The sequence below is a fragment of the Crocodylus siamensis genome, chromosome 4 (assembly GCF_052110815.1).
Source record: "Crocodylus siamensis isolate JL-2025a chromosome 4, ASM5211081v1, whole genome shotgun sequence".
NCBI lineage: Eukaryota > Metazoa > Chordata > Crocodylia > Crocodylidae > Crocodylus > Crocodylus siamensis.
The window spans coordinates 22,211,751-22,237,214 of record NC_143398.1 but is presented as its reverse complement, the minus strand read 5'-3'; the positions used below and the strand labels follow the sequence as shown (position 1 = coordinate 22,237,214).

The 25,464-nt window shown below is 42.2% G+C and overlaps 1 protein-coding gene across 2 annotated transcripts in view; it reads left to right on the top strand.

Moving 5' to 3' along the window:
• The window catches only part of RSBN1L (round spermatid basic protein 1 like), a 78,124-nt gene that overhangs the window by 33,947 nt on the left and 18,713 nt on the right, over window positions 1-25,464 (top strand). For both annotated transcript variants that reach the window (XM_090041925.1, XM_090041924.1), the window contains 3 exons: window positions 16,961-17,098; window positions 18,894-19,036; window positions 20,502-20,669. In XM_090041925.1, the coding sequence (XP_089898051.1) occupies window positions 16,961-17,098; window positions 18,894-19,036; window positions 20,502-20,669 (449 nt within the window). The remainder of the gene's footprint in view (window positions 1-16,960; window positions 17,099-18,893; window positions 19,037-20,501; window positions 20,670-25,464) is intronic.

Here is a 25,464-nt window from a genome sequence, read left to right as displayed (position 1 = left end):
TGCTACTTTATTATTATTTTTGGTAGTCTTTGCTCCTCTTAAGAGTGATAAAGACAGTATTATATGTGGACAAATTATTTTGGCTTATATAATTTAAGGAGACAGTTTTGTCAATTACCTTTGTGACAGGAGTAGTAGAAGCACCTAGATCATGAAACAACTAATGAACTGAAGTCTGCCTTTTAATTGTTATAATTAACTGTGTAAATAATGACCAAGTTCAACTCTACCATGAACAAAAAAAGTTACTATCTTGTGACCTTTAAATGTCTGAAAATCTTTTTGAAATTATTTTTCTCACCACCATAAATATAATGCTCAAATATAAATACTGTACTGCTGTGTAACAGAGGATTTTCTTTCCTTACAACTATACATTATTTGTTTAGAAAAGAAAAATGCATATGCATGTAGCAAGCTGGGGACTTGCTTAGCTCAAGTCTAGTCTCTTACAATCCTTAACTCAACACGATAAAAAGTCTTTTATTTCTTTGGGCGCACTTGCCCCTCTTGCATATCCCAGTCCTCAAGAATCCAAACATACCATTATGTATTCAGAGAGTACTCTGTCGTGAGTCTTCTCCAGCCCTGAGAAGGTTCCTTCAGCTCACTGCTGCTCTCTCTGCACTGCAGTCTTCCTTCTCAGTCTGACTCTGATTTCGGTTCTGTTGCGGTGCCACTATTCCTGGCCTTGTAGCCCATGGGTCGTTCTCAGACCCTGTGACAGGGCTCTCTGGCTCTCTGATGCTTCCAGACTTGTAGCCTTCCCTCTCACTCCGTGGTCTTTTCCGAGACCCAGAAAGGTTTACCTCAGCTCTGCGCTGCAGTCCCTCACCTCAGTCTTCCCTTTCCCTGTACCCTCTAGCTGTTTCTCTCCTAGCATCCTTCGCTTGGATCTAGGGGTGCACTGATAGAGATTTTTGGGGCTGATACCAATGGCTGATTCCGATCCGATTTCCCATACAGCTGCCTCCAGCTGGTCAGTCTGTAGGGGAAGGGGTGTGGGGGGAGGGGGGCAGGTCAACATCCTCCACGATGAGGGAGGAGCCAGGGGCAGGTGCAGCCCAGGCAGGGTGGTGGGGTGGGGCACAGCCATGGCTCATAGGAGGAGGGGAGGCAGCTTCTGCTGCTGCATGCACCCCAGGAGGGAACGGGGAAAGAGGTGTGTGTCCCGTTCCCTTCCCCCCCACCAGAACTGCACAGGGTGGGGCAGGCTGCACAGGGCTCTTCTCGGCGTGTACTGGGCTTGGAGCATGTGCTGGCAGCACTGGGAGGATGCGCCATCCACCCCAAATTTTGCTGCTTCTCCAGTGTTAACGCTGCTGCTACTGCAGCCCTAGCTGTTCCTGGTACCTGGGTGGAGGCAGGGCATTGAGCCGGGGCTGCACCAGGTGGCTGGTGGTGTTGGTAGTGCTGGGAGCGAAGCAGTAGTGAACTTTGGGGTGGATGCAGCATCCTCCCGGTGCCACCAGCACCTGCTCTCGGCCCAGCTCCTGTTGAGAGAAGCCCCGCGCAGCCCTGGCTGCAGCCTGCCCCTCCTGACACATCTGGGGGACACATGCCCCACCCCATGCCCTCCCGGGGTGCAAGCAGTGCTGGGAGCTGCTCTCCCCATGAACTGCAGCTTTAGCCCCCTCCGCCACAGCTGGGCAGTGCCTGCCTGCACCCCCTTCCTTACGGCAGGGGACATTCATCTGCCCCCCCACACACACACATCCTCTCCTCCCCCTTCTCTTTCCACCACACAGAACTTAGCAGCTGGAGGCAGCTCTCCACGCTGCTGGCTGTGCTTCTTGCTGCCCAAGTGCTGCGCTGGGGCTGTGCCCAACGCGGGTATTTATTAGCTAAATTATCAGCCCCATTGCGCCAATATCCGATGCAGCCAATTTTCTTTATATTGGTACCAATCTGATATTGAACCAATGTATTGATTGGTGCACCTGTACTTGGAGCTTTTATCTTCCTATGGCCAGTTCTCTGTATTAGCTGGCCCAGCCCCCCTAGGCAGCCTGTGATCATTTCTAACTACTTGCATCTGAGCTAGACTGTAACCCCTGCCAGCCTGCAGTGCTAGTCTGTTGTGTAGCAGCTTGCTACAAGCCTCTTTAAGGCAGCAGCCTGCTACAATGTAATATTAGCAAGTATGCAGAAAACATGCAGACATAAGACAAATTGCTGTGAAAGCGTTCTGTTGCTAATTAAGAAAACACCCTCTTGTGCTACAGAATACTATTAATATTCTGTATACTGCACCAAATATTTATACTGAAGCTTTTTTACTTGCCTCTAAAATTTCAACAATGTTATCAAAACTTAATAATGAGAACTTGTTAGGAATTCAGGAATGACTATTGAAACTATTCTCACTTGATAAAGAAGAAAATTTAGGTCCATTTTTGGCTATTATGGCTTTTAATTTTCTTTGGGTATCAGTGATTATATTAATTCAAATGTACATGGATCAGACCATTCTGAAGGTTTGGATTGGTTACATGAGTGATTATGAGACAAGTATGTGGCACTAACATTTCCAGCAAGGTTTTTCTGAGCATATGTTATCTGTCTGTTTCACAGGGCAACATTTTTAAGTTGCTGCATTTGACTGTGGGGCTCTGGAAGAACTGGCTAGCTTTTTTGCTTGTGACTCGGCATAGCCAAGTTTCCATTGCAGGATCTTGTATTGCATAGGCTGGATCACTGCTTGACTTCAGATGCTAGCTGGCATTTGCAGTTCTTAGAAAAGAGACCTTGTAAATTGAGCAAACTTGATCTGGAGGCAAACAAATTACCAGAGTCATTTTGTTGCCTCTTACAGGAGAATGGTATAGTTAAATAACAAATACAGTATGATTATTATTATACTTATTAGAATTATTATTATGGTTAGCTAGTTTCCCAGAGTCATTGATAACTGGGGTTTCAAGTAAAGTTCTTCTTGGAAGAGAAATTCTTCAAGTCTGTTTCATCTCATTCCATAATACCCTGACATTTGGAAATAAGCGTATAGCTTTCCTTCTGTCTTCCCATTACTTCACTTCTCTGTGACTGTGTCTCCTTAAAAGGTCTTCTGAGTTCCATGCTTCAGCCATCACAAAAGCACTACATTTTTGCAGTATCTCTTTGGAAAAGACACTGTCTGAATCATTAGTTGTTTTTATTGGAGAGTATGCAAGGTGTGAATTTTATCCTGTGCAGTAATATGTTTAGCTGGTGTTGGATGAACCAGAGTTGCACAGTTTAGTAACTAACTGAAAATCTGAAATCCTAGGGTCATATTACCTTCCACCTCAATATTAGTACTAGTCCTCTGAACAAAGTTACTATTCACCAGAACTAACTGTGCTTGCAGACTGCCCTCCTTTCCCTCCCACCCCCAGCTTTACCTTGGGTAATTTGAACCTCTTGTCCTGAGACAGACCAGGCAAGGATTAACCCTTCACATTCTAAGCAGTGCTAGTGAATGTTGAGAAATACATTTATTTGATTATATTAGATTTTTACAGTCAATTCTTATCTTTCATATATGCTGTTTCTTCATGCACTTCATGTTACTTCCTATTAACTTAAGTCTGTTTCTTTCTCAAAGGAAACTTGGTGCTATCCCTAGGCTTTCTTTTGACCTTTCTTTCTAACATACTACCATGGCCAGTATTCCAACCCCTCTTCCCCCCTCTCCTGCTTTTTGGGAGCCGGACCTTTGAAAAAAATGTTTGGTAACTCTTTACTAAGGGCAGAAAGAGAGCCTGTCCTTGCATAAACTTCTGTATTTCTCAGCAATTGGTATTATTCTCTCTTGGGTTGCAGATGAACTTTTCTCTTATTTCTGTTCTACTTTTTAAGAAAACATACATGTTTCCACAAATGGTAAATGGAATATCCTTAATGTGACATTATAGTAGCCTAGATTCCTTGTTAGTAATTACTTAATTCCTGTGACAACCAGTGGTCAGAAATCTTTTTTTTTTAAGTTTCCTTCAGTGTGACTGGAGATAAATGGGAAGGCAGAAGATGATGGAAACCAAAGGTTTATTCATTAGTTCCATTTGGGAACCTCTTTTCGCCTCGCCGCAGTCATTTTATATGGATAAGGACTGTCAATCTGGTATTTTTGTCAAATTTAGAGTAAGTTTGTTTAGCACTTTCTGTGTTATGACTGATCACTGGCTTAGCAGAATTTGGTTCCCTGACAAAAATAAATAAATTTTGGCTTCCTATGCTTTGTTTGGTAACTTAATAGGTGCACTATACACATTGGGAAAATTCTGGTCTTATTGCCATCTTGTGTTTTAATATTAATGTATGCAAAAACACTGGAGTAAATATTGTAGCTGGCAGGTCATAATGGCGGCTTACTTCTGTTGACCCTTAATCTCTCACTGAATAGTCTCGGGTTTGTCTGTTTACTTGCCATTCACATTTTTTAATGGTTCTTGTTCTGCATCTGAAGTCTGATTCATGCAGCTAATATAGCTGCTTCATCTAGGTTGGCAGTTTTTCTCCTGTCATGCTCAATTTTTTAGCAGCTATCTGCAAATTTAGAGCCTTCTTGTAGTTCTTCCAGTTCAGCCTTAGGCTGTTTCACCTTCTGTTTTAGTAACATTTAGGTTTTTATTGGATCAGTTCTCCAGTTTATTTTGAATGTCCCTGACAACCTTGCATGATCTTGCTCAGACCTGCAGCTGTTGTCTTGCTAACTTTGTTTAGCTAATATACGGAAATGGAGTTGGCTTCCATAAAGATTTTTTTGCCCTCCAGTCTTCACATTAGCATTTGGAGTTGGCTTTCAGCAAGGGCTGAAGAAAGCTTCACTATGCTTTCATGATCCATGTTGAGTTACCACCTTTCTAGTCTTTTCAGCTCATTGACATAGGAAATTCTGTATCTCTCTGACTGTAAGCCAACATCTCATTTGACTCCAGCGTGACTGGCTCAGGGTTTGACCTGGATCAAAACAGGAGCATTACAATTGCTTACACGCATTGTCCTTCTCATCTGTATTGCTTGGACTGCTCCTTTGGGATCAGAGAAGCACCTGCTACCACTGTTAATTTAACAGTAATACTTGGGAGTTTCTTGGGAAGTGCCAAGAAGGTGTACACTGTTCCCTCCAGCAAGCTGGAGGTGTTACTTCAAGAAGAATTTCCAATAACTTCTGCTGGGACGGCATCTCCTTCCCTCCCTCTCTGGAGGATTCGTGCTTGAAAATGTAATTGAGCTTTTATGCTTATTTTTTTCCTCAATCATTCTCTAATTTTCTCGTAGGCAGCCACAAAGGAACTTAAAATATGCATGTTTATATAGTTTCATAGTTTCTAGGGTCGGAAGGGACCTGAGCAGATCATCTAGTCCGACCCCCTGCCATGGCAGGAAAGAATACTGGGGTCAAACGACCCCAGCAAGATGTGCATCTGACCTCCTCTTAAACACCCCCAGGGTAGAAGTCTGCACCACTTCTCTTGGAAGCTGGTTCCAGACCCTAGCAGCCCTGACTGTGAAGTAGCGCTTCCTGATGTATAACCTAAACCTACCCTCTGCCATCTTGTGACCGTTATTCCTGGTCACTCCTGGCAGTGCTTGGGGGAACAGTGACTCCCCCAATGCCTGCTGATTTTTCCCCCCCCCGACTAGTTTATAACAGGCCACAAGATCCCCCCTCAGCCTTCTCTTGTGGAGGCTGAACAGGTTCAGGTCCCGTAGCCTCTCCTCATAGGGCCTGCCCTGTTGTCCCCTGATCATACGAGTGGCCCTCCTCTGGACCCTCTGCATGCTGTCGACATCCCTCTTGAAGTGTGGCGCCCAGAACTGGATGCAATACTCCAGCTGCGGCCTGACCAGTATCGTATAGAGGGGGAGGATCACCTCTTTGGACCTGCTTGAGATGCATCTGTGGATGCATGCCAAGGTGCGGTTGGCCTTCCTAACTGCGTCTCCACACTGCCGGCCCATGTTCATCTTGGAGTCAGTGATGACCCCCAGATCCTTTTCCGCCTCCGTGCTGACAAGAGGGGAGTTCCCTAACCTGTAGGTATGGTGCCAGTTGTTCCTCCCGAGGTGCATCACCTTGCACTTGTCTGTGTTGAAACCCATCCTATTCTCATCCGCCCACCTTTGTAACCTGTCTAGGTCTGATTGTAGCCTGTTGCATCCTTCCAGTGTGCCCACGTCCCCCCACATCTTAGTGTCATCAGCAAATTTGAACAGGGTGCTTTTTACCCCCTTGTCCAAATCACTGATGAAGATGCTGAACAGTGCGGGCCCGAGGACCGAGCCCTGCGGAACCCCACTGCCCACGTCCTTCCAGGTTGAGAAGGACCCATCCACTACCACCCTCTGGGTGCAGCCCTCCAGCCAGTTGGCGACCTATTTGACTGTGTGGGTGTCTACACCACAGCCCCCCAGTTTCTTAATGAGAACGGGGTGAGAGACAGTGTCGAAAGCCTTCCGGAAGTCCAGGAAGACTATGTCCACTGCTACCCCTGCATCTAATGATCTGGTGATCTGATCGTAAAAGGCCACCAGGTTGGTCTGACAGGACCTGCCACTGATGAACCCATGTTGGTTGCCCCTAAGCATGCAGTTAGTCCCCTCCTGGCCCCTCCCGGATGTGTGCCAGCATAATTTTCTCGAACAGCTTGCCTAGGATCAAGGTAAGACTAACCAGCCTATAGTTTCCTGGGTCCTCCTTCCTGCCTTTTTTTTGAAGATGGGGACCACGTTAGCCTTCTTCCAGTCCTCCGCTACCTCACCAGAGCACCACGAGTGCTCGTAAAGTTGTGTCAGGGGACTTGCAATGACCTGGGCCTGTTCCTTTAGAACTCTAGGGTGGAGATCATCCGGACCGGCTGACTTGGATACGTCCAACCCCTCCAGAAGCTCCCTAACTAACTAAATATGGCAGTGTAGTCCTATTGGGAGGTGGCATCAGGTGACAGAACTGAGGGTGTGTAAATATTGCAGTCACAAATGTGATTTATAATTTAGTGGAGAAGTATGAAGTAAGCTGTAAACTGCCTTGAACAGGCTTGTCCAACATATGGCCTGTGGGCCGCCACGCGGCCTTCCAAGCTGTTTTCTGAGGTCTGAGGTGCTGTGACGGGAAACAAAAGTAAACACTGTACTTTCATTTTGGGGAGGGGGTGATGTGATACCGCTTCCTGCGAGGTCTTTGAATATGTGTCGCTAGCCCACTGGGTGATAAAAAAAATTCATGATTTGGCCCTACATTCAAAAAGGTTGGACACCCCTAACCTAGATGAATGCTAGCTGCAGTCTAGCCACAGCAGGCCAAAGATCAGCAAGCACTAATTTAGCCAGGTTCAAGTCTGTGACTAGTATAGACATACTCTCCAAGATATTCAGATTTCTTCCTCTCCGTTGGAGTTGCAGTATATGCTTCAGTTGTTGGATGCTAGTGTATCTAATTTTGGAATTGATGAAGTCTTAGAATACCTGTATCTGAGATCCAGCACCTTGCAGCCATCTCATTTTGTCTGAGCAGTTCACCACCCTTAAGGTAAATGCCTTCAATATAGCAGCCCTGATTACTGTACTCCAGTGGTTTTGAAACTTTTTTCATTTGCAGACCCCTAAAAATTTTTGAATGGAGGAGTGGACCCCTTTAAATTCTAAGTGTGGGTATTCACCAGGGATCCTAGTTTCCTGTTGGCTGCGGAAAAACACAGAATCCACATTTTTCCATGACCTACTGAAAGCACAGGGGTGTCCCACAGTGAATGGTGCCATTACTGCTCTCTTCTATATTTGCTGCAGTTTTTGCGCCTCAGACAATCGGTGGGGGAGGCTCACTGTGGGATGCCGCTACTCTTTCGGTAGGTCATGGAAAAATGTGGATTTGGGGGTTTTGGTTTTTGTGTTTCTTTTTTTTTAATGGAGATTTTTCAGTTTTCTTCCCTGCAGAAAGCTAGGACCCCTGGTATTCACATACTTTTGATTGATTGTAGTAATCTTACGTGGCCCCCTTAGATATAGTCTGCGGACCCCCAGGCTCTGTGAACAGGTTGAAAACCACTGTTATACCCCAGTGAAACTAAGATTGAGTATAACCTTTGGTTGGTGTTGCCAGATCCCCATGGCAGATAAAATTACCCTTTTTGCCAACTGAGTAAGTTGTTTCCAGGACAGTGGTACAGCATGACAAATTGATTCAGGAAGCAAAATTAATAGTTGTAAAAAAATGTTATGTCAGGCAAATCTAATAATGTAATAATTTTAACCCTTCATATACTTTCGCCTCTAGTTCTGTGTTACCTTTTTTTTTTGGGTGGTTTACACACCTGAAAAGTGTCATTTATGTGACATCCCTGGCCTTGGCCTTTCTTGTTCCATCCCTCTTCCCTTTCTCAACTTATTTTCACACAGCTTGATCTGGTGGTCCTTTATTGTCCCCTGCCTCAAATTAATACTGCTTCCTTGACTTGTAAACATCTGATCAAGGAAGAAAAAACTAAGGTAACAAGTCACCTTTGAACAGGAGCTTGTCATTCTTTATTTTGTGCCTTGTCTAAGTTGTCAAATCTGATTGCAGTGCCAGTGTTTTCTCTTTTACTGTTTAAGACCCATTGCCTGGAATGTTTTGCTTGATGAAGAAAACTGAATTGTACTTGGTAACAAATTCTTATGTCCTACTGAAGCATTTTCTCCACCCCTTATCCTTTACACATGCTCAAGACCTAGTCTTGTGCTCCTTTTCTAGATTTTTCAAGATCAGAAGACATCTCTTGTTATTGAGAGCTGTGTATGTTGAGATGTATAAATGCTTTCTGTAGAATTCACCTTTTTTGTTGTGGAATTTAATTTTTAAAATGGAAGACTATTTCATGGCAGTAAAATAAGTCATTGCTGGGGGGGATATGCTTGTTACTGTAAATGTCTGAGCTTATGTTATGGGGGCCTGAGGAGGATGATGATCATAATTTGATCACCTGCATAATATAGTCTATGCATTTTTTTTGCTCCTCTAAAAGAGCTCTAAAATTGTGGGGTTTAAAGACCTATAGTCACATTACTTCTTGCCCTTTCTTTTGATATATTTTTTTCCATGGTACACTTTTTTTTTCCACTTTTCAAACCCTGGCTAGTATTCCAGTAGAAAGGATTCCTAGTTTTAAGTTTCTTTTTTAAAAGATGCATACCAAAATAGGGCTAAATGTTTTGCTAATGTTTTATGCAAGGCATTCTTGCTTTTCTGCTTCTAACTGAATACTCTTTATTTGGATATTTACTGTGACCCTTGCATCCTGTTAATGTCCTTGCTTGCCATAATGCAGTTCTCCTTCCTAGAAGTGTCCTAATTTCTTTTGTTTCTAGTTGTAACCTTGTACTAAGAGGAGATGGCTAGTCTTCTTTCTGTTACTGAGCAACCCAAATTATTCTATATAAATGACTTGACTTTGTTAATACTTACCATTCTTCCAATCTGCCATCTTCAAAATTTACAATTTAAAGCAATGCTTTGATTTGTCCATGTACTGATGAATAGCATCAGCAAAAAAACTAGTCCACATGAAACTAGGCAAAAAATATCTACGTGCTATCATTGATTTTTCTCAACAATTGTAATGTGCAATTTCTTGCATTACTTCTAATCACCAATATATGACAAATTATCTTAGTACACAAGTAATTTTTAATCAGCATTTTGGGAAATATCATCGTCAGTCCCTTGATAAGAGGATGACAGTCTTTCAGTAAATAGGGAAATCATTGGTGAGTCCATAGATGACTGGGATGCCTGATTAGTGTTTTGTATGTTTGGCTGCAGTCATCACAAATAATTTTGGGAGGCAGAAGTGGATCCTAGTGATGTCTGGTCGCAGCTCTTTGCCTTTGTTTCTCTCATAGGGAGGCGAGTTTACTTGAAATAATCAATACCTTGCTTATATCACGGCAACATTGGGGATGATTCAGTTCTTAAATCTCCCAGGTATTGATGTTAATATTACATTTCTTCACCTTGGTCTTCAAGGTGTCCTCAAATCTCTTTTGCCCAGTTTTTGAGTGGTGGCCATTTGTGAGTTGTGGGTGGGTATAGGGCCTGCTTTGGAAGCCATTTGTCAGCATCCTCATGATGTCTGATGGAGCTGGTGTTATAAACATGGTTTTAATGCTGGTGGTGTTCACTTGAGTAAGAACACTGGCATTTGTTCTTCTGTCCTTCCACTTGATATGGAGGGTTTTCTGAAGAAATTGCTAGTGGTAATGTTCCAAAGCTTTCAGGTGTTTTTGATGTCATCCATGTTTTATGTCCATGTAGCAGGATGGCAATGAACTGGTAAATTTAGAAATTTGATTTCGGTCATGATAATTGAAGGCACTATTTTGGAGATGTCCAAAGGTAGCACTAGCAGCTTTTATCTGGTGTTGAATACCGTTGTCTATTTTTGTGAAATAAATCCATTTCCTTAAAAATCTAAATCTATCTGTCTGGGAGATGACATCCTGTCATGGTCAGCTACGTTTTAATTGGGGCTGGGAGTCCAGATAATGAGCAGTACTGAGTTTAAGTGCATGGCTTTAGCTACGCATTGAAGTTAAAGCCTTTTATTCCTGAAATTGGTGGTCTTCCAGTGCATGTTACTGTATTGTATGGTGTTGAGGTCAACACATTGTATAAGTCAATCCAGTATTTCTGTTGGGAGGTGGGGGTGGAGGTAGGATTTTTGTATGCCTGTTGTATAAGTTGATCCTGTCTTGTTGTGCAAGGTGCTGGAAGCCCGGGTGGGTACGATCAGGTGGTGTGCTGGTGGGCTCCCAGGAAGTTGGGTTGGGCCCCTGGGGGCTTGGGCAGCAGACAGCCCACTGGCAGCTGGCTCGGCTGGCCCTGGGGGGGCACAGCTGCTGTGGTGAGAAGGACTGGGCCCCTATGCAGCTCAGGGGCTGCCCAGTGACAGCTTGGCCCCCAGCTGTGGGGCAGGGTGGGGAGGCTCCACCAAAAGCATGATTGGATTGGGCCCATTGCTGCTTCTGCATTCAGCAGGTGCCTGCAGCAGGCAGGATACCTGGCACTGCCTGGGAAGGGGCTGTTTTGCCCTATGGGCAGCAGCATGGGGAGGAGGATAGCAGCGGGTGGGCCCTGCCTTACACCCCATGATACCCCTGGGGCAGGCCCGCTCTTTCCCAGGCGGTGCCAGGCATCCTGCTGGCTGTAGCCACCTGTTGAAGTCAGAAGCAGAGGGGCCTGAGCCTGCTTTTAGCAGAGCCTCTCTGCCTGCCCCCTGGCCTGGGGGCGAGCTGCTGCTGGGCTGGGCAGTACCAGAGCTGCAGGTAGGCCTGGTCCTTTCCTCCCATGGCAGCAGTACCCCCTGGGGCCAGTGTGCTACCCAGGCTCCCAGAGAGCTCCCGGGGAGGGGGACGTGTCTAGGCAGTGCTGCTCGCAGGGGACTGTGTATAAGTCGAGGTTGAATTTGAAGAGACCAAAATTAGGCTTCAAAACTCAACTTGTATACTATGAAATATGTTACTTCTGTTTTCCAGGAATGCTTACCTTAATTTGTGCTTTTTCACTAAATTGTGTTTTCAGAATTTGTGTGCTGCATTGCACCATTCTTGCAGTGTTTTTTGTGTGGGGAGCTGCTATTTTTTTACTTCCTAAGTTTTAAGTTATAACTTGAGAGAAAAAAAGAAAAGATTAAAAAACAAATCACCTTCTTCCTCCCCTGCTCCAAAAAAAAAAAAAAAAAAAAGTTCTCGCAGCAATATACTGAAGTTTGGGGCTTAGAAATTTTACTAAATACAGGATAGACTATAGCTGACCTAAAGCTTGGGTGTGGTTTTGAATTGCCTTAATCCAGAGGAAGGTATTTTGGTTGGGTTTTTTTTTTTTTGGGGAGGGGGTTGTTTTTTTTAATTCCCAGTTTAAAAAGGGGTCAAAACTGCTTAATTATAGGACTCCATGAAACAGTTTATAGTTCATAAAATAATGCTATATACTTTATTGTTTGAGCAGATGCATATATTCTCCAAAGTTTGTCATTCTGTAAGTAACAAGGCTTCTAAGTATAACTGTTCAGTATCATCCATTAGATAGTCTGTTATGAACGCTTGTTTAAAACAATCAAATTGGGCTAAACATACGATTTTTATACTGAGCACAGAAGTGGAAATTTCTCAAGTTGTCAATTTTTTAATCTAGTTTGTGTCTCAGTTTTATTTGCACAATTTTTTGCCACTTAGCACAAGCTAATGCAGTTTTCTTTGCAGAGAGATGCAGGATATTTATTTGAAATTCTACGTGAATGTAACATTTAAAGTATAACTAGAAATTGTTATATCTGTTCACTTATCCTATTCTGGATTCGCATTAGTTTCTGATTTGGGGATCACTCAGGCTAGTGACTTAATGGAAAGGTTCTGTACTTGCTCAGAATATTTCTAATTTTATTTCCATATTTCTGTTTAATTAGAACAAGGAAGACTTATTAAAGACTGACAATAGTGCTGTTCTGCCTGACCTCTGAAGTTTCTTTGAAACCTCCTGATTTGCTTTAAGTTTAGCTATTTAGAACAATTGTCACGTAAGCCCAGTGTAAATGTTTAATGTAAGATATTTATAGTAATGGAGAAACAATTCTAATTCTGTTTAGGTTCTTAAGGCTGTACCCATCCCTATTGTATTTGAGTGTTCAGAATGCATAGAGGCATTATTGGTTGGAGGGAGTTGTTTAAAAAAAAAAAAAAAAAGTTATGGTGATGGCAGAAAAGAACTTTTGAACTTGTAAATGTATTGGGAACACATTTAGTGTTGCCACTTTTTCAGTCAGGTTTCATTTTTATAATAGTTGTGCAAATGGCAGTGATCCTATTCAACTTTCAGCATTTTTAATTGCACCATTATCCGGTTTTACTAAAACAAGACAGCTGTTTGTTTTTTTTTTTTTTGCAGGCTAGAATGAGTAATCGTTGGAGTATGTTTTTTTTATCCATGTTTTTACTTGCAACTGTTATCTAGTTATGTCTCAACTTCATTGCTTCTCTTATTTAATTCTTAAATTTTTATATTCTACTATTTTTTGTTTGGAGTGAGTCTTTGTGGATCTGCAAATGTTTATCTCCCTGGAGCAATATATAAATATAAAGTATTGCAGTAATTTTTCCAAATTACTGTAGTATTGTTCTTCTTCTAGCAGACTTTTTTTAAGTTATGAATTTATCTTATCCATGTCTTTTGCCTTCCATTTGATTTTTATGGCCTAACCACCAGTTTGTCTGTGACTTGCTAACAGATTTGCTGGCTGTTGATTTCTGCTGGAAATTATGAAACATGGTTTGTGTGTGATGATTTAAAAAATCAGTCTGTTTTTCCTTTTCCATTTTAATATACATTACGAAGCAGTGGTAAATTTGTTCTTTAAAAAGGGCCTAAATAAATTGCTTCTTAAAAAGCAAAAATCCTTTATATTTGTATTTAACAGCCAAGCTACAGTTTCTGTTTTTTTATAACTATTTTTTGATTGTCTAGTCATTCATTTCTTCTGTTAGAAGTATATTTAGTTGAATATTTGATGATTGCTAGTTATTCATCTGCAGTATTGTTAAGCATTTTTCACTTTGATAAATGCAACATTGGGTGAAGAATGTAAAATAAAATAAGCCAGCTTTTTTATATAACTATCATTGGGTGTCACACGTTGCACTTCTAGTTTCTAGAATTATCCAGCAACCAAGCCTTCTACACTTGTAACTTCACCTGTTTCCTTTTTTCTTCAGCACTTAGTGATGCTCCCTTCTCTTCAATAACCAGTTAATCTCTCTTCATCTACTCCTTTTTTTTCTCTAGCCCTGTAGACAATGACTGTTTCCTGTGAGTAAAATAAGAGCTTCTAATATTTCCCTGACTTTGTAGATATTTTTTCTCAGGTCTTGAATGAAAATGTTAATTTGTTTCTACTACTAATCTTCCAAAAGCTATGTTTCTCTAGCTACTACGTGATATTAATACTGCTCCCCCTACCGCAGCAACCTAGTTAGATTTTTTTTTTTTTTAACAGGAAGTTCTCATACTTCAGCTTTGCTTTCCCAGGGTTCTGAGATTTTTGCTGCTTTCTCAACCTGGGGCCTGGGATGGCATAGCTATTCTTCTTGATGAATTATGGGGATCTGATCTTTAGATGTTAACTGATTTGATTAATTTGGATGGACAGTTTTAATTCTCATAAACGGGAGTTACTTCCTTGCTTTTAAAGACAGTGACATGAAAATTTGGTCCGTGTAAGCCATCTGGTCCTTTGGAGGTCCGTCAAGCCTCCTTTCACTCACTCATCTTGTTGCCACACTCAGCAGATGCTTTGAAGACTTGGTTAGTAGTCTGAAATGCATCTGGTTCAGTAAGCCTAGTTTATGAGAGGGGCAAAGTATTCATTTAGCTGTATTGTTGCCTTCATATTCTGTGGGGTTGCTGATAGTTCTGTTCTGCCTAACTCCTCTGGTGCTGTGGATTTTATTCATGTATAGATATTGCAACCTGTTGCTCAGCATGTGTGCTTAATCATCTATTTTCCACTGTACTTTTTTTTTCTTCTGTTGTTTTAAATGTGGGACCAGTTAGTATTGCTCATCTACGAGGCACTGCTTTTGAGTTCCTTTGTGCCTTGATCCAATGGTGCTCAACCTTTTTGTCCATGGGGGAGGATGGACAGTGCCTGTTCCTTATGTGGATTGGATTCGGCTGGTAGCTCTAGTCCAGTGCCTAGGGCGCGGCCCCTTCTGGCTGTGTGGGGTGCAGGTATACCTATCCCATATCCAGCTGTATGGGGAAAGGGGCTTAGCCCAGCCCCAACCTGGCCCTACAGGTGGGGGAGGGGACATGATCTGGCCCTGCAGGAAGAAGGGGTGTGGCCTGGCTATTCTGTGGGGGGAGGGAGTGTGTCCTGGCCTCAATGGAGCCATATGGAGGAAAGAGGAGCGTGGTCTGTCCCTGATCTGGGCATGGTAGGGGAAGGGTTGCAACCTGGTTCCAGCTTGCCCTATGGGGCTTGGGATTTTGGCAGCAGGAAGGGGGTGGCAGTGTTAACTGCCATTGTTTGCCTGCAGCAAAAATGCACAAATCATGGGAGCCCCATGGATTCCAAGGCTCCACAAGGCTGCATTTGGCCTGTGGGCTGGATGTTGAGCACCCCTGTTCTAATCTAGGTTTTGCTTTTAATTTGTTCCATTTAATGTTTCATCTAATTCCACCAAGTCTTTCAATCCAGTGTCTTTTTTTTTTTAAACTGATGTTGATCCCTCTACTTTGAAGAACCAAGGAGCATTACTATCTAACTTTAATGCCTAAAGTATTGCTTGTTCATATATCATATCGTAGCATTATGTGGAAGCTTTTGAACTTTTGAAAAAGTTAAACTCTTATCATGGAATGCAAGAGGTCATTATCCTGTTTGATTGCTTGTAATGCTCCTAATTCTCCTTGCTGCTTTAAATACTCAAGGCAAGGTAGGGTAGCACCTTAGAGACTAACTCGCTCCGAGAGGCATAAGCTTTCATAAGCAGCAGCCTATTTCATTAGCTGCTGTGAATAGTCCTTACTATGAAAGATGCCATCCTGCCTTGACTGACTTGGTGGAGGTGGTGGAGACAAATAGCATAGCCATGTTCAAAAAGGTTGAATAAATTCATGAATGATAGATAGATCCTAGTAATGGCTATTGAGCAGAATGGTTGTAGGTGGCTTCCTTTGGCATCTCTAAAACAATAATGGTGGATACCAGGGAGGATATTGTATAGATCACTCTAGAGATCTGGTTCAGTGCTTTCCCTCTATAGCATCCAGTTTTGCTGCTGTTGGAGACAGAATACTGGGCTATATGGACCATTGGTCTGACCCAGTATGGCAGTTTTGATGTTTTTATCCTTATGTGAAACCTCCTTTTCTTTTATTTTTTTACACTCACTCACCCTGTTTTAAACCTGAGTAGTCATCGTGAACTTCAGTTGGAATTCTTTTTATATGTTACTTGAAATTAGAATGGGTTACACATTTTTGATGGTGAGTTCAAAGGAAGGAAGGGAAATAATTAGAGAAAGCCAGCAATAAATTTTTACATTTTGAGTCACTTAACCTTTCGTGAAAAAAGAGCTTTTATGTATTGCAGTCATTACTTCTGGTGTTGAAATATTTCATGATATAGAAATCCATAAAGGCTTGACTATATATGAATAAAAATGTGAGACCGATTAGCAAGATAGACTTTCAGCTAGTCAGTCATCAAATAATCCCAGACCTGTAAGTCTCTCCTTGGCTAGGAGTTAAGGTCTCATTTTTCAGTCTCTTTCATCAGCAGTAAACTCTTTTCTTTGCCTTTATTCTTTCTAGCCTAAATTTATTCCCTTCACTCTAGGCCTGCTTACTTTCAACTTTTCCCCCTCACCTTATTATGCTAGTGCTTTTTCCCACATTTTACTCTACTTCAAATTGATATTTTTTTTCCATTGCCTTTTTCTGCTCAGTGTTTTCTTGGTTTGTCAGATCACACATCCTAGCCAGCTTTCATGGGATCATAATTTCAAATGTTCCTTTCTGTAAAAGGAACAGGAACTGAAACCATTTCTCTGCTGCTTTGAATAGTCTTAATGGTTAAATGTCTAACGCCCTGTTCAGCTCCCTCTTATTTGACATGCATCTGGATCTTGCAATTTTCTCGTGTGTGTGTACAGATATGTCTTTATACACATTTTTAAATAGTAAATGAGTTTCACGTTGAGGTACCCACTAATTTAAACTGTTGGTCACAATTTCAAAGGAATAGGTTTTTATAAAACTATATATAAAAATCGATCCATTTATTACTATGTAGTAAGGACTTGGATACAACATTAATATAAACCATCTTTTTAAGAGAAGACTAAATTATAATATGCAAAGATTTATATACAGCATTGATTTGTAAACTTTTAAGTTCTGATTAATTAATGTAGCTTTTAATTGAATTTTATTTTCTGTTCCTAGGTCAAAAGAACATACTCCCATGGTACATATAGAGCTGGCCCAATGAGACAGATAAGTTTGGTTGGAGCAGTGGATGAGGAAGTAGGAGATTATTTTCCAGAGTTCCTTGATATGTTGGAAGATTCACCCTTCTTAAGAGTAAGAGAGAAAAAATGCTTTCTCAAATGCAGTGTACTAATTTTGCTGCGGAGTGGTGTTTGCCTAGGTTAATTTACCAGATCTATTCACTTCAGTGTTTTAATTTGGTTAAATAGTTGTTCCTAAAGAACTCAATCCTCAAAGCGCAAGGGAAGTCCATCCTGTCCCACAAGAAATGCAGTCAGAGGGCAGGGAGGCCCCTTTGGCTCAACAGGGAACTTCTAGGTCTCCTGAAACTTTAAAAGAGATGCCTACATCAGATGGAAAACTGGAATCGTCGCCAAGGAGGACTACTGGGCACTAGCGCGTACCTGTAGGGAGCGGACCAGAAAAGCCAAAGCAGTAAACAGGCTCAGGTTAGCTACTGGAATCGAGGATAACAAAAAGTTGTTCTTCAGATATGTGGGAAGTCGGAGAAAGAACAATATTGGCTCCCTGCGAGATCAAATGGGACAGGTGATGCCCAAGAGAAAGCCAATCTCCTAAACTATTACTTTGCGTCAGTTTTCTACCAACCCAAATGGGTCATGCTGTCAGACGGGACGCAAAGCATCTCAAGGGCTCAGGAGATGGGCCCGCAATTGACACAGGCGCCCATCAAGTGAGGGAACACCTCAAGAGGCTAGACATTCATGAGTCCGCGGGCAGAATGCACCCAAAAGTCTTAAAAGAGGTGGTGGACATGAGGGCATGTCCTATGGCCAAGATGCTTGAAAGCTTATGGTGCTTGGGTGATGTACTGGAAGACTGGAAAAGAACCAGTGTGGTCCCAATCTTTGAGAGAGGGTGGAAGGAAGATCCAAGGAATTACAGATCTATCAGTCTGATGTCCATCCTTGGAAAGATTTAGGAGAAAATTATCAAGGGATCCATCTGCAACAGGCTAACGGAAGGCAACCTAGTGAATGCCAGCCAGCATGGTTTTATTACTGGAACCTCATTTTCTTCTATGATCAGGTGACACTTCCTGGACAAGGGAGATGAGGTTGATGTCATCTGGATTTCAAGAAGGCCTTTAACTTGGTCATGAGGACATCATGGAAGACCAAGCTGAGGAACTACGGCCTCGACCATCTTATGGACTGATGGCTGGGGAACTGGCTCCGGGGTCGGACCTAAAGGGTACTAGTTGGTGGAACAAATCAAGGTGGTGCGAGGTTACCAGTGGACATCATCCTCCCACTATACTTGGCCTTTGTGAGGCCGCAGCTGGAGTATGACATCCAGTTTTGGGCCCCCCACTTCAGGAGGGATGTGGATAAGCTCAAGAGTGTCCAGAGGAGAGCCACCTGTATGGTCAAAGGTCAAGAGTGCAAGCCTTGTGAGGAGAGCCTGAGGGACATGGAACTCCTCAGCCTGGTGAAAAGAAGGCTTGGAGGGGACTTGGTGGCTGCCTATAAGTATATGAGGGGTGTGCATCAGGATCTGGGAGAACACTTGTTCACTTGGGCTCCCTAAAGGATAACTCGGTCTAATGGCCACAAACTTCTGGAAGGCTGATTCAGACTCAGTATAAGGAAACACTTCTTTACCTTCCAAGTGTTCAAGGTCTGGAACCGACTCCCCTTATAGGTGGTGCAAGCATCTACTCTGGATGTATTTTGTGCTGGGATCATTTGATCCTTGCAGACTTCCTGCTGCTGGCAGGGGGGCTGGACTGTATCTCACAAGGTCCCTTCCAGCCCCTAATGTCCTATGAAATCTATGAAATTTTGCTAGATAAGAAATGGATATTTTTAAATGTGCTTGAAAATTACTTGCTTCAAAATCTTGCGCTGTTTTATTTCCTGTTTAGTGTACGTTGCCATGGGGGACACTGTCTAGCCTAAAATTAGAGAGTCGTAAAGATAGTGATGATGGTCCCATCATGTGGGTACGTCCGGGAGAACAGATGATCCCTGTGGCTGACATGCCAAAGTCACCTTTCAAAAGGAAAAGGTATGTAGAAATTTTTTTAGCTAAGGAGCTATCTGATTAATGTTTTACCTCACCAACTTTTTCAGTCTTTACTAGGGGGCATCTAATCATGATATAAATCTTGTTTATATAACTTCTTGGCTCATAAGAAGCAAAATTATGCTTTTTTTTTTTTTTTTTTAATTCTGTTTTCTAAGATGGGGATTGTGGAGTTTTTTTCTGAGCATTTGTGGAGGTGTCAGCCTCTGGGATTCTGTAGTCAACACAAATAATTGTATAAAAGAAATCGCTTTCCTCTATTAGAAATGTAGGTGCCCTGAAGTGGAGTGAGGGAGCTGTTTTAACAGTGTAAAGCTATATGAAGCCTGGTGTGGCTTAAATGGTCAATAAGTAGTAACCCAGGTTAGAGTTTTGCCATAATACTTGGTATTAACATCCCTATTTTCAGTTGCTATTGGATCTTTAAGACTCCACGTCACAAGGACTTCTGCCTAATCTGAAAGCTGACACGCCTGACAATAGAATATCGCTATATATATTTCTTGAGCCGTAGTATAGATAGTGGCTCAAAAGGAAGAGTGCCACCTACATTTTTACTGCACATAGGTTTTGCTTGTAGATCTCCAATCCACATAGTTACTAGGGGGATACTCTTAGGTCATGTTAATTCCTCTTATTGGTGGTGATTTCTTGTTGCAGGCTACCTTGAACTACCCTAGGCTGTGCAAATCACACTTTGCTTGTAATTTTGTTGCTTTGCACACTGGAAGCACAGTAGGAAAGGTAGTAAGGTAGAGTGATCCTTTTAAGGTCTGTCCTGGAGTGGAACAGGATAATCAAGTGGAGCCCTTCTTAAGAATTGCACCCACTGCTTGTTTTTCCTGCTATGCTAGTTCTTATTGAAGGTAGTGGGGGTCTAGACAGGTCACCAGTTCCATCTTGCTTATCTTACGTGAGTTCTGGGGAGGTATAAACTGGGAAAATGTTGGCCTGAAGCCCTGATACCAAGGAGCTATCTAGAGGAATTTTTAAATGTAGATAAGAGCTAGAGGATGAGCCTAAGGAGGTATATAGGTATACCTGTAGTTTGCTGAACTGAGAGATCTTAATGTGATAGGGTACTATTTTCTCTAAGCTAGTCGAAGAATTGACTTTGTGCATGTGTTTCACTTCAGCAATGCTTTCTTCGCTGTTGCTAAAATGTCTGACAATCTTACAATTCTTCTATTCAGTGCTGAAATGTGAAACAGTTATAATACTGAACACTGAAGTTATTAGGTGGGAAAGTGAATAAACAAAAGTGAATTGAAAGAAAACTGAATGTATATCAATTGGGTTTAACATTACATAAATATTCTAAGTGATTCCTGGTTGCTGATCTTCCTGTAAACTGGCCAAAATGTAATTGCTTCCTAAAGGTGCATGTGGATGCTATTGACAGTATGAATGTAGAAAATATTAAGTTTTTTTGTTCTCCCTAAAACAGAACTACCAATGAAATAAAAAACCTGCAGTACCTACCTCGAACTAGTGAGCCCCGTGAAATGCTATTTGAAGATAGGACACGAGCCCATGCAGATCATATAGGACAAGGTTTTGAACGACAGACTACAGCCGCTGTAGGAGTGTTAAAGGCCGTGCACTGTGGCGAGTGGTAGGTGTCAGCTGGCTTTTTCTAGTTAGACATGAAAAATACTTCTGTGAATTTCTGTTTATGCTTGCTAGAAGGCTCCTGAATTAGCGTGTTAATCAGGATGGGTATTTTGGCAATATAACTATTAATAGCTGTTATGTTTCATTTTTTCCAAATTGATGAACTGCATATGCTGGCTCTAACAAGATATAGATGCAGTATTTTAGTAGAGAATAAACTAGAAAGATGCATTACAGTAATGGCTTTTCAACTGGGTAAATTGTTAGACCCAAATGTTTCTGTTGACTGTAATTGACTGTGAAGCAGGATGTAGTGACATACTTAAATTTTGTCTCAAATGAACTGTTACTGAAAATTTTCCCTGGAGTAATGCCTGAATACAAGCATAAACAAAGCTTGTAATTTTTATTTCCAGGAAAGCCTCTGCAACTATTGTATTAACTTTTTTTTTTTTTTGTAGATTGATATCTAATGTGTTCCAATTTCTGATGCCAAGAGGTTGGTTTTCTTTTATGGTGAACTCTTGTACACCAGACAGAACATGTGCCTTTTTTATTCAGAGTTTTTATTCCTTGGTGCAAGTAGAGCTAAACTTCTGAATGTTGTTCTACTTCTTGTCAGACAGATGGACTGTTACTTTGGTCCACAACTTACTGGTGTGGTCTGTGGTTGGCTAGTTCCAAAAACACTGCTAAGGTCTAAAACCGTTGATGATTGGCAGCATGTTGCTGAAAAGACTGAAATATCTGCTCTGGACTGGTATAGAAAAATGGTGCTCAAACTTTGTCCCTGGAGAGCCAATGGAAAATGCGTCATCCAGCCGTGATGGGATGGGAGTAGTGGTCAGCCTCGCCTGCCCTGAGCCTGGCCCCACAGGGAGAGGAAAGGGGCTTTACCTGGCCCTGTGGTGGTGGAAGGGGGGCTGTGACAGGCAGGGGGAGATAGCGGGCTTGACCTAGTCCTGCAAGGCATGGCCCAGTCCGAACTTGGCCTTGTGGGGAAAAGGGCACATGGCTTGCCCCCTTGGGGGGTCTGGAGGAAGGGGTATGGCTAGTTGTGGCCTAGCTTCGCAGTGAGGGGGATGAGAGAGGAAAGAGGCATACGCTGGCCCTATTCAGGGTGGGGGCATGGCCTTGTCTCTGACTGGGCACATGGGCCTTGGGGTTTGGGGATTTGTCAGAGGAGAGGGTGACTGTATTAATGCTCCCTTGCCAAATTTCCTGACCCATGGGGAGCCCTGCAGGCCAGATGTGATGCCTCAGAGGATTGCATCTGGCCTGTGGGCTGGAGGTTGAGCACTCCTGGATAGAATATAGGTTTATAACACTAGACAGTTGTGAGATCAGACTGCACCATGTCATTTGGACCACATTTTTGCTTTTATTTTATTTGGTTTAAGTATTTTCATGGTAGATTCATCAATGACCAGAACTAAGAACCAGGTGTTTTACACTATCTAAAAATCTGTTACAATAGCTGATTTGTAGTTGCTGTGTTTTGAAGTTCTGGCTAGTGATCAGACATTTTGAAACCATTGGTCTAAAAATATCAACAAACAAAATAATCTTAGACATCCTGTAGCAAACACTCTTTTGTAGACTGAATCTGCAGTACACTGGCTGTGTCTACATGACTGCTGTGCAGTGATTTTTGTACATTTATTTAGTACTTGTTTATACATGTACTAAATAAATGCTCAGTAACCAGAGTTACTATGCAGTACTAGTAGTGAACATTTTTTTTTTGTGATGGTGCTGCACAGTAGCCTGCTACTACTGCACAGCAGTGTTGCATCGTGGTCTTGCCACGTGACACTACTGCACAGTAGTATCAGGCTATTGCACAGTCAATGTCTCATGTGCACTGCCCACCTCAAAAAATGAGGAGGTAAGAAATAAAGATTATCTTCAACATGTTTAAGAATATCATTTTCAACTTCAGTTCGAGTATGGCTAGGGTATTTGTCTTAAGTTTTCTTTACTAAATAATTATGAAGTGTCATAGAAACATTGCTCTTTGTTAACTACTAAAAACTTGTCTAATTAAGCAAAGTATAGGTATTTTGGCATTTTTTAAATAGATGACAATTTTTCATTTAATATCTTTTTAGAATTCACTAGTCATACATTAGCGTTATTTTACTTCATTCTTTTGTTTTTCCCTATCCATGCTTTGGCAGGTGCTCCCAGGTTGGAGTGTACATTCACCTTTCATAAGCAGGAATGTTAAAGTTGTAGAGAGTACTTGCTGAATACTAAATGTCTGGCCTTTTAAAGATCTTTGGGCAGGGGTTGGCAACCATTTGCAGACAGGGGCTGCTCTTTGTGCCCTCTAGAGTGGCCAGTGCTGTGCACCTACTCTTGCTGCTGATTCCTATTCTCTAGGATGGGAGTAGGTTTCCAAACCTTGTATTTGGGCATTGGACTGTTGTTGAGCTGCATATACAATGAGCTTGCAGTATTATCTCATAAATATGTGAAAGAATTTGCTTGTAAATGCATTTCCTACCTTTTTAAAGAATACCCACGAGTTTAGTGCAAGAAATAAGTTTGTTTATTTTTTTGGGCGGGGGGGGGTGATATCTTTTACTTGGGAGAGATGTTAGACAAACCTTTGGGTACAAATTGTCCCTCCTCAGGTCCTGAGGATGGGCACTTTGTACCCAAAGCTTGTTTGACTTCTCTTCCAACTATGCAGATCGTCTAACATAAGATATTGACAAAAATCCCTTGCTGCTTGTGTTTCCTGGGCCATCACGGTTACAACCATACTCCAACTGTGCAATTATTTTTAAGTAAAATTTGTGGTGTGGTGGTATAGTTTACATCAGTAGAATGACTGATAAAATTTAAATGAATTGGGCATAAAAATATACTTAAACTGGTGCTGCATAGTTCATCAGGTAGCATTTATTTTTGTGAGCATATTTAAACTTGTGTTCTACAGTCTGTGGTGACTGCATTTTTATTTTGGGCACATAAACAGAGGGTTTGATTTTGACTTAAACCCTGAAAGCCCTAGGATTTTATCTATCTGGTAAGTCACCTTGCTTTTGTGTTATTAAATGGCAATGGAGTGGTGCTTGTATTGACACATTCTCAATGAGCACCTCGTATTAGAGCTTCAGTTTTGGAACTTGCTTGGTCAAAACAGCTTAGGTTTAACCTTTAGAGTGTGCCACAAGTTCAGTTTTTCTCTCGTTTGGGTGTGGTGGGGAGTGAGGACTGAGTAGTGGTACTGCAGTGGAAGATGTCAAGATTGGCTGTGGGGTTTTTTTTGTTCGTTTGTTTTGTTTTTTGTTGTTTATGCACACTGAGTTGATCTGAAGGAATTGATTCTGGGCTTAGTGTATCTTTAAATGCATCTAAGACTCTGTGTCACCTATATAAATCAAAATATATTTTAATGATGCTGGAGATTTGGGGATTGTGGAAGTTGTAGCAGGCTCAAGTACCTGCTGGCTCTTTCCTGACCCACCTCACCTGCAGTCTCTTGCCTACCACAACTTTGATGTTATCTTTTGGGTTGTTGGGGAGGCAGTCACTGACAATATCCTTGCTGGTTCCCTTGACATTTGATTCTGCCTTGGCTAGCTCTGCCCCACCTGGATTAGTTGCTCCCTCCTCCTCTGCCAAGTGCTTCCCCTTTTAAGGGAGTGCTACCTTAGGCTTCCCAGCACCTGTTGGGGCTTCAGCCATCTAAGCCTTGGCCCTCTTTTTTCTTTGTCCACACCATCAGCCTTGCTCTACTGTCTAAGTCCTTGGCTCCCAGGCACTGATGCTGGCTTAGCAGCAGCACCTCCTGGGTAACAGTTTCACTCTGCCAGCCTCTGCCCCTCTAGCTTGGGGCTAGCCTCTATTGCTGATTGAAGTGAGTGCCACCTGGGTAGGTTATTTAGTTTTTTTGATAGAGGCAGGAAGGTATCAGTACCACTGTATAAGGAATAGGAAATATCTCATTTAGAATAATATTCATAGTCCCTGTGTTCAGAGAAGAAAAATCTGGAAGAGATGTGGAGAAAAGGCTATTAGGATGTTTTGGGGAATGGAGAATTTATCATATGGAAGAGCTTGATTTGTTTAGCTTGGCAAAATGAAGGTTTGGAGCATGTGTGATTAAAAACAACGTGTGAATATTAGGGAAGCAGATGAGCTGTTTTAAATGAAATGGCCATATGTGTACAACTTTGAATAGTTACAAATGCAACAAAGAAATTTAGACTAGAAATCAGAAGGTTTCTAGCCAGTAAAGCAGTGAGTCCTGGAATGGTCTTCCAAGCACACTAGCAGGGAACAAAGAATATGAATTTTTTAAAGATGGTGCTTTATGATTACACAATAAATAGTGTGCTTGGACAGGGGTGTCCTGGAGTAGTAGTGATCATATTACGATATGCTGTTTTGAAATATCTGCTGAAGGGCTTGACAGGAAACTTTGAGCACACTCTAATGTTGCTTGCATACAGGGGGGTGTTTGATACTCCCATGCTTCCAGGCTTCTACTGATTGCTTTTTAGGGGCCAGGAAGAAATTCTGAATACATTTGGCCTTTGGGAATTGTTCATCCTCCTCTGAAGCACTAGACTTCGGTTACAGCTACAGACGAATGATGGGCTTGGGTGCACTGGTACTCCTAAAGTTACTGAGAAGCCTCTCAGGTTCCTGGCTGGCTGGGTCTTGTTCCTGAGCCCCAAGTCAAACCAAAAGCTAGAATTTTCCTGTGACAGACTGGCAAGCAGCACTGGGTGGTTTTTTGCACCCCTCTATATAGCAGTGATTGACAGCCAGGGTGCTGT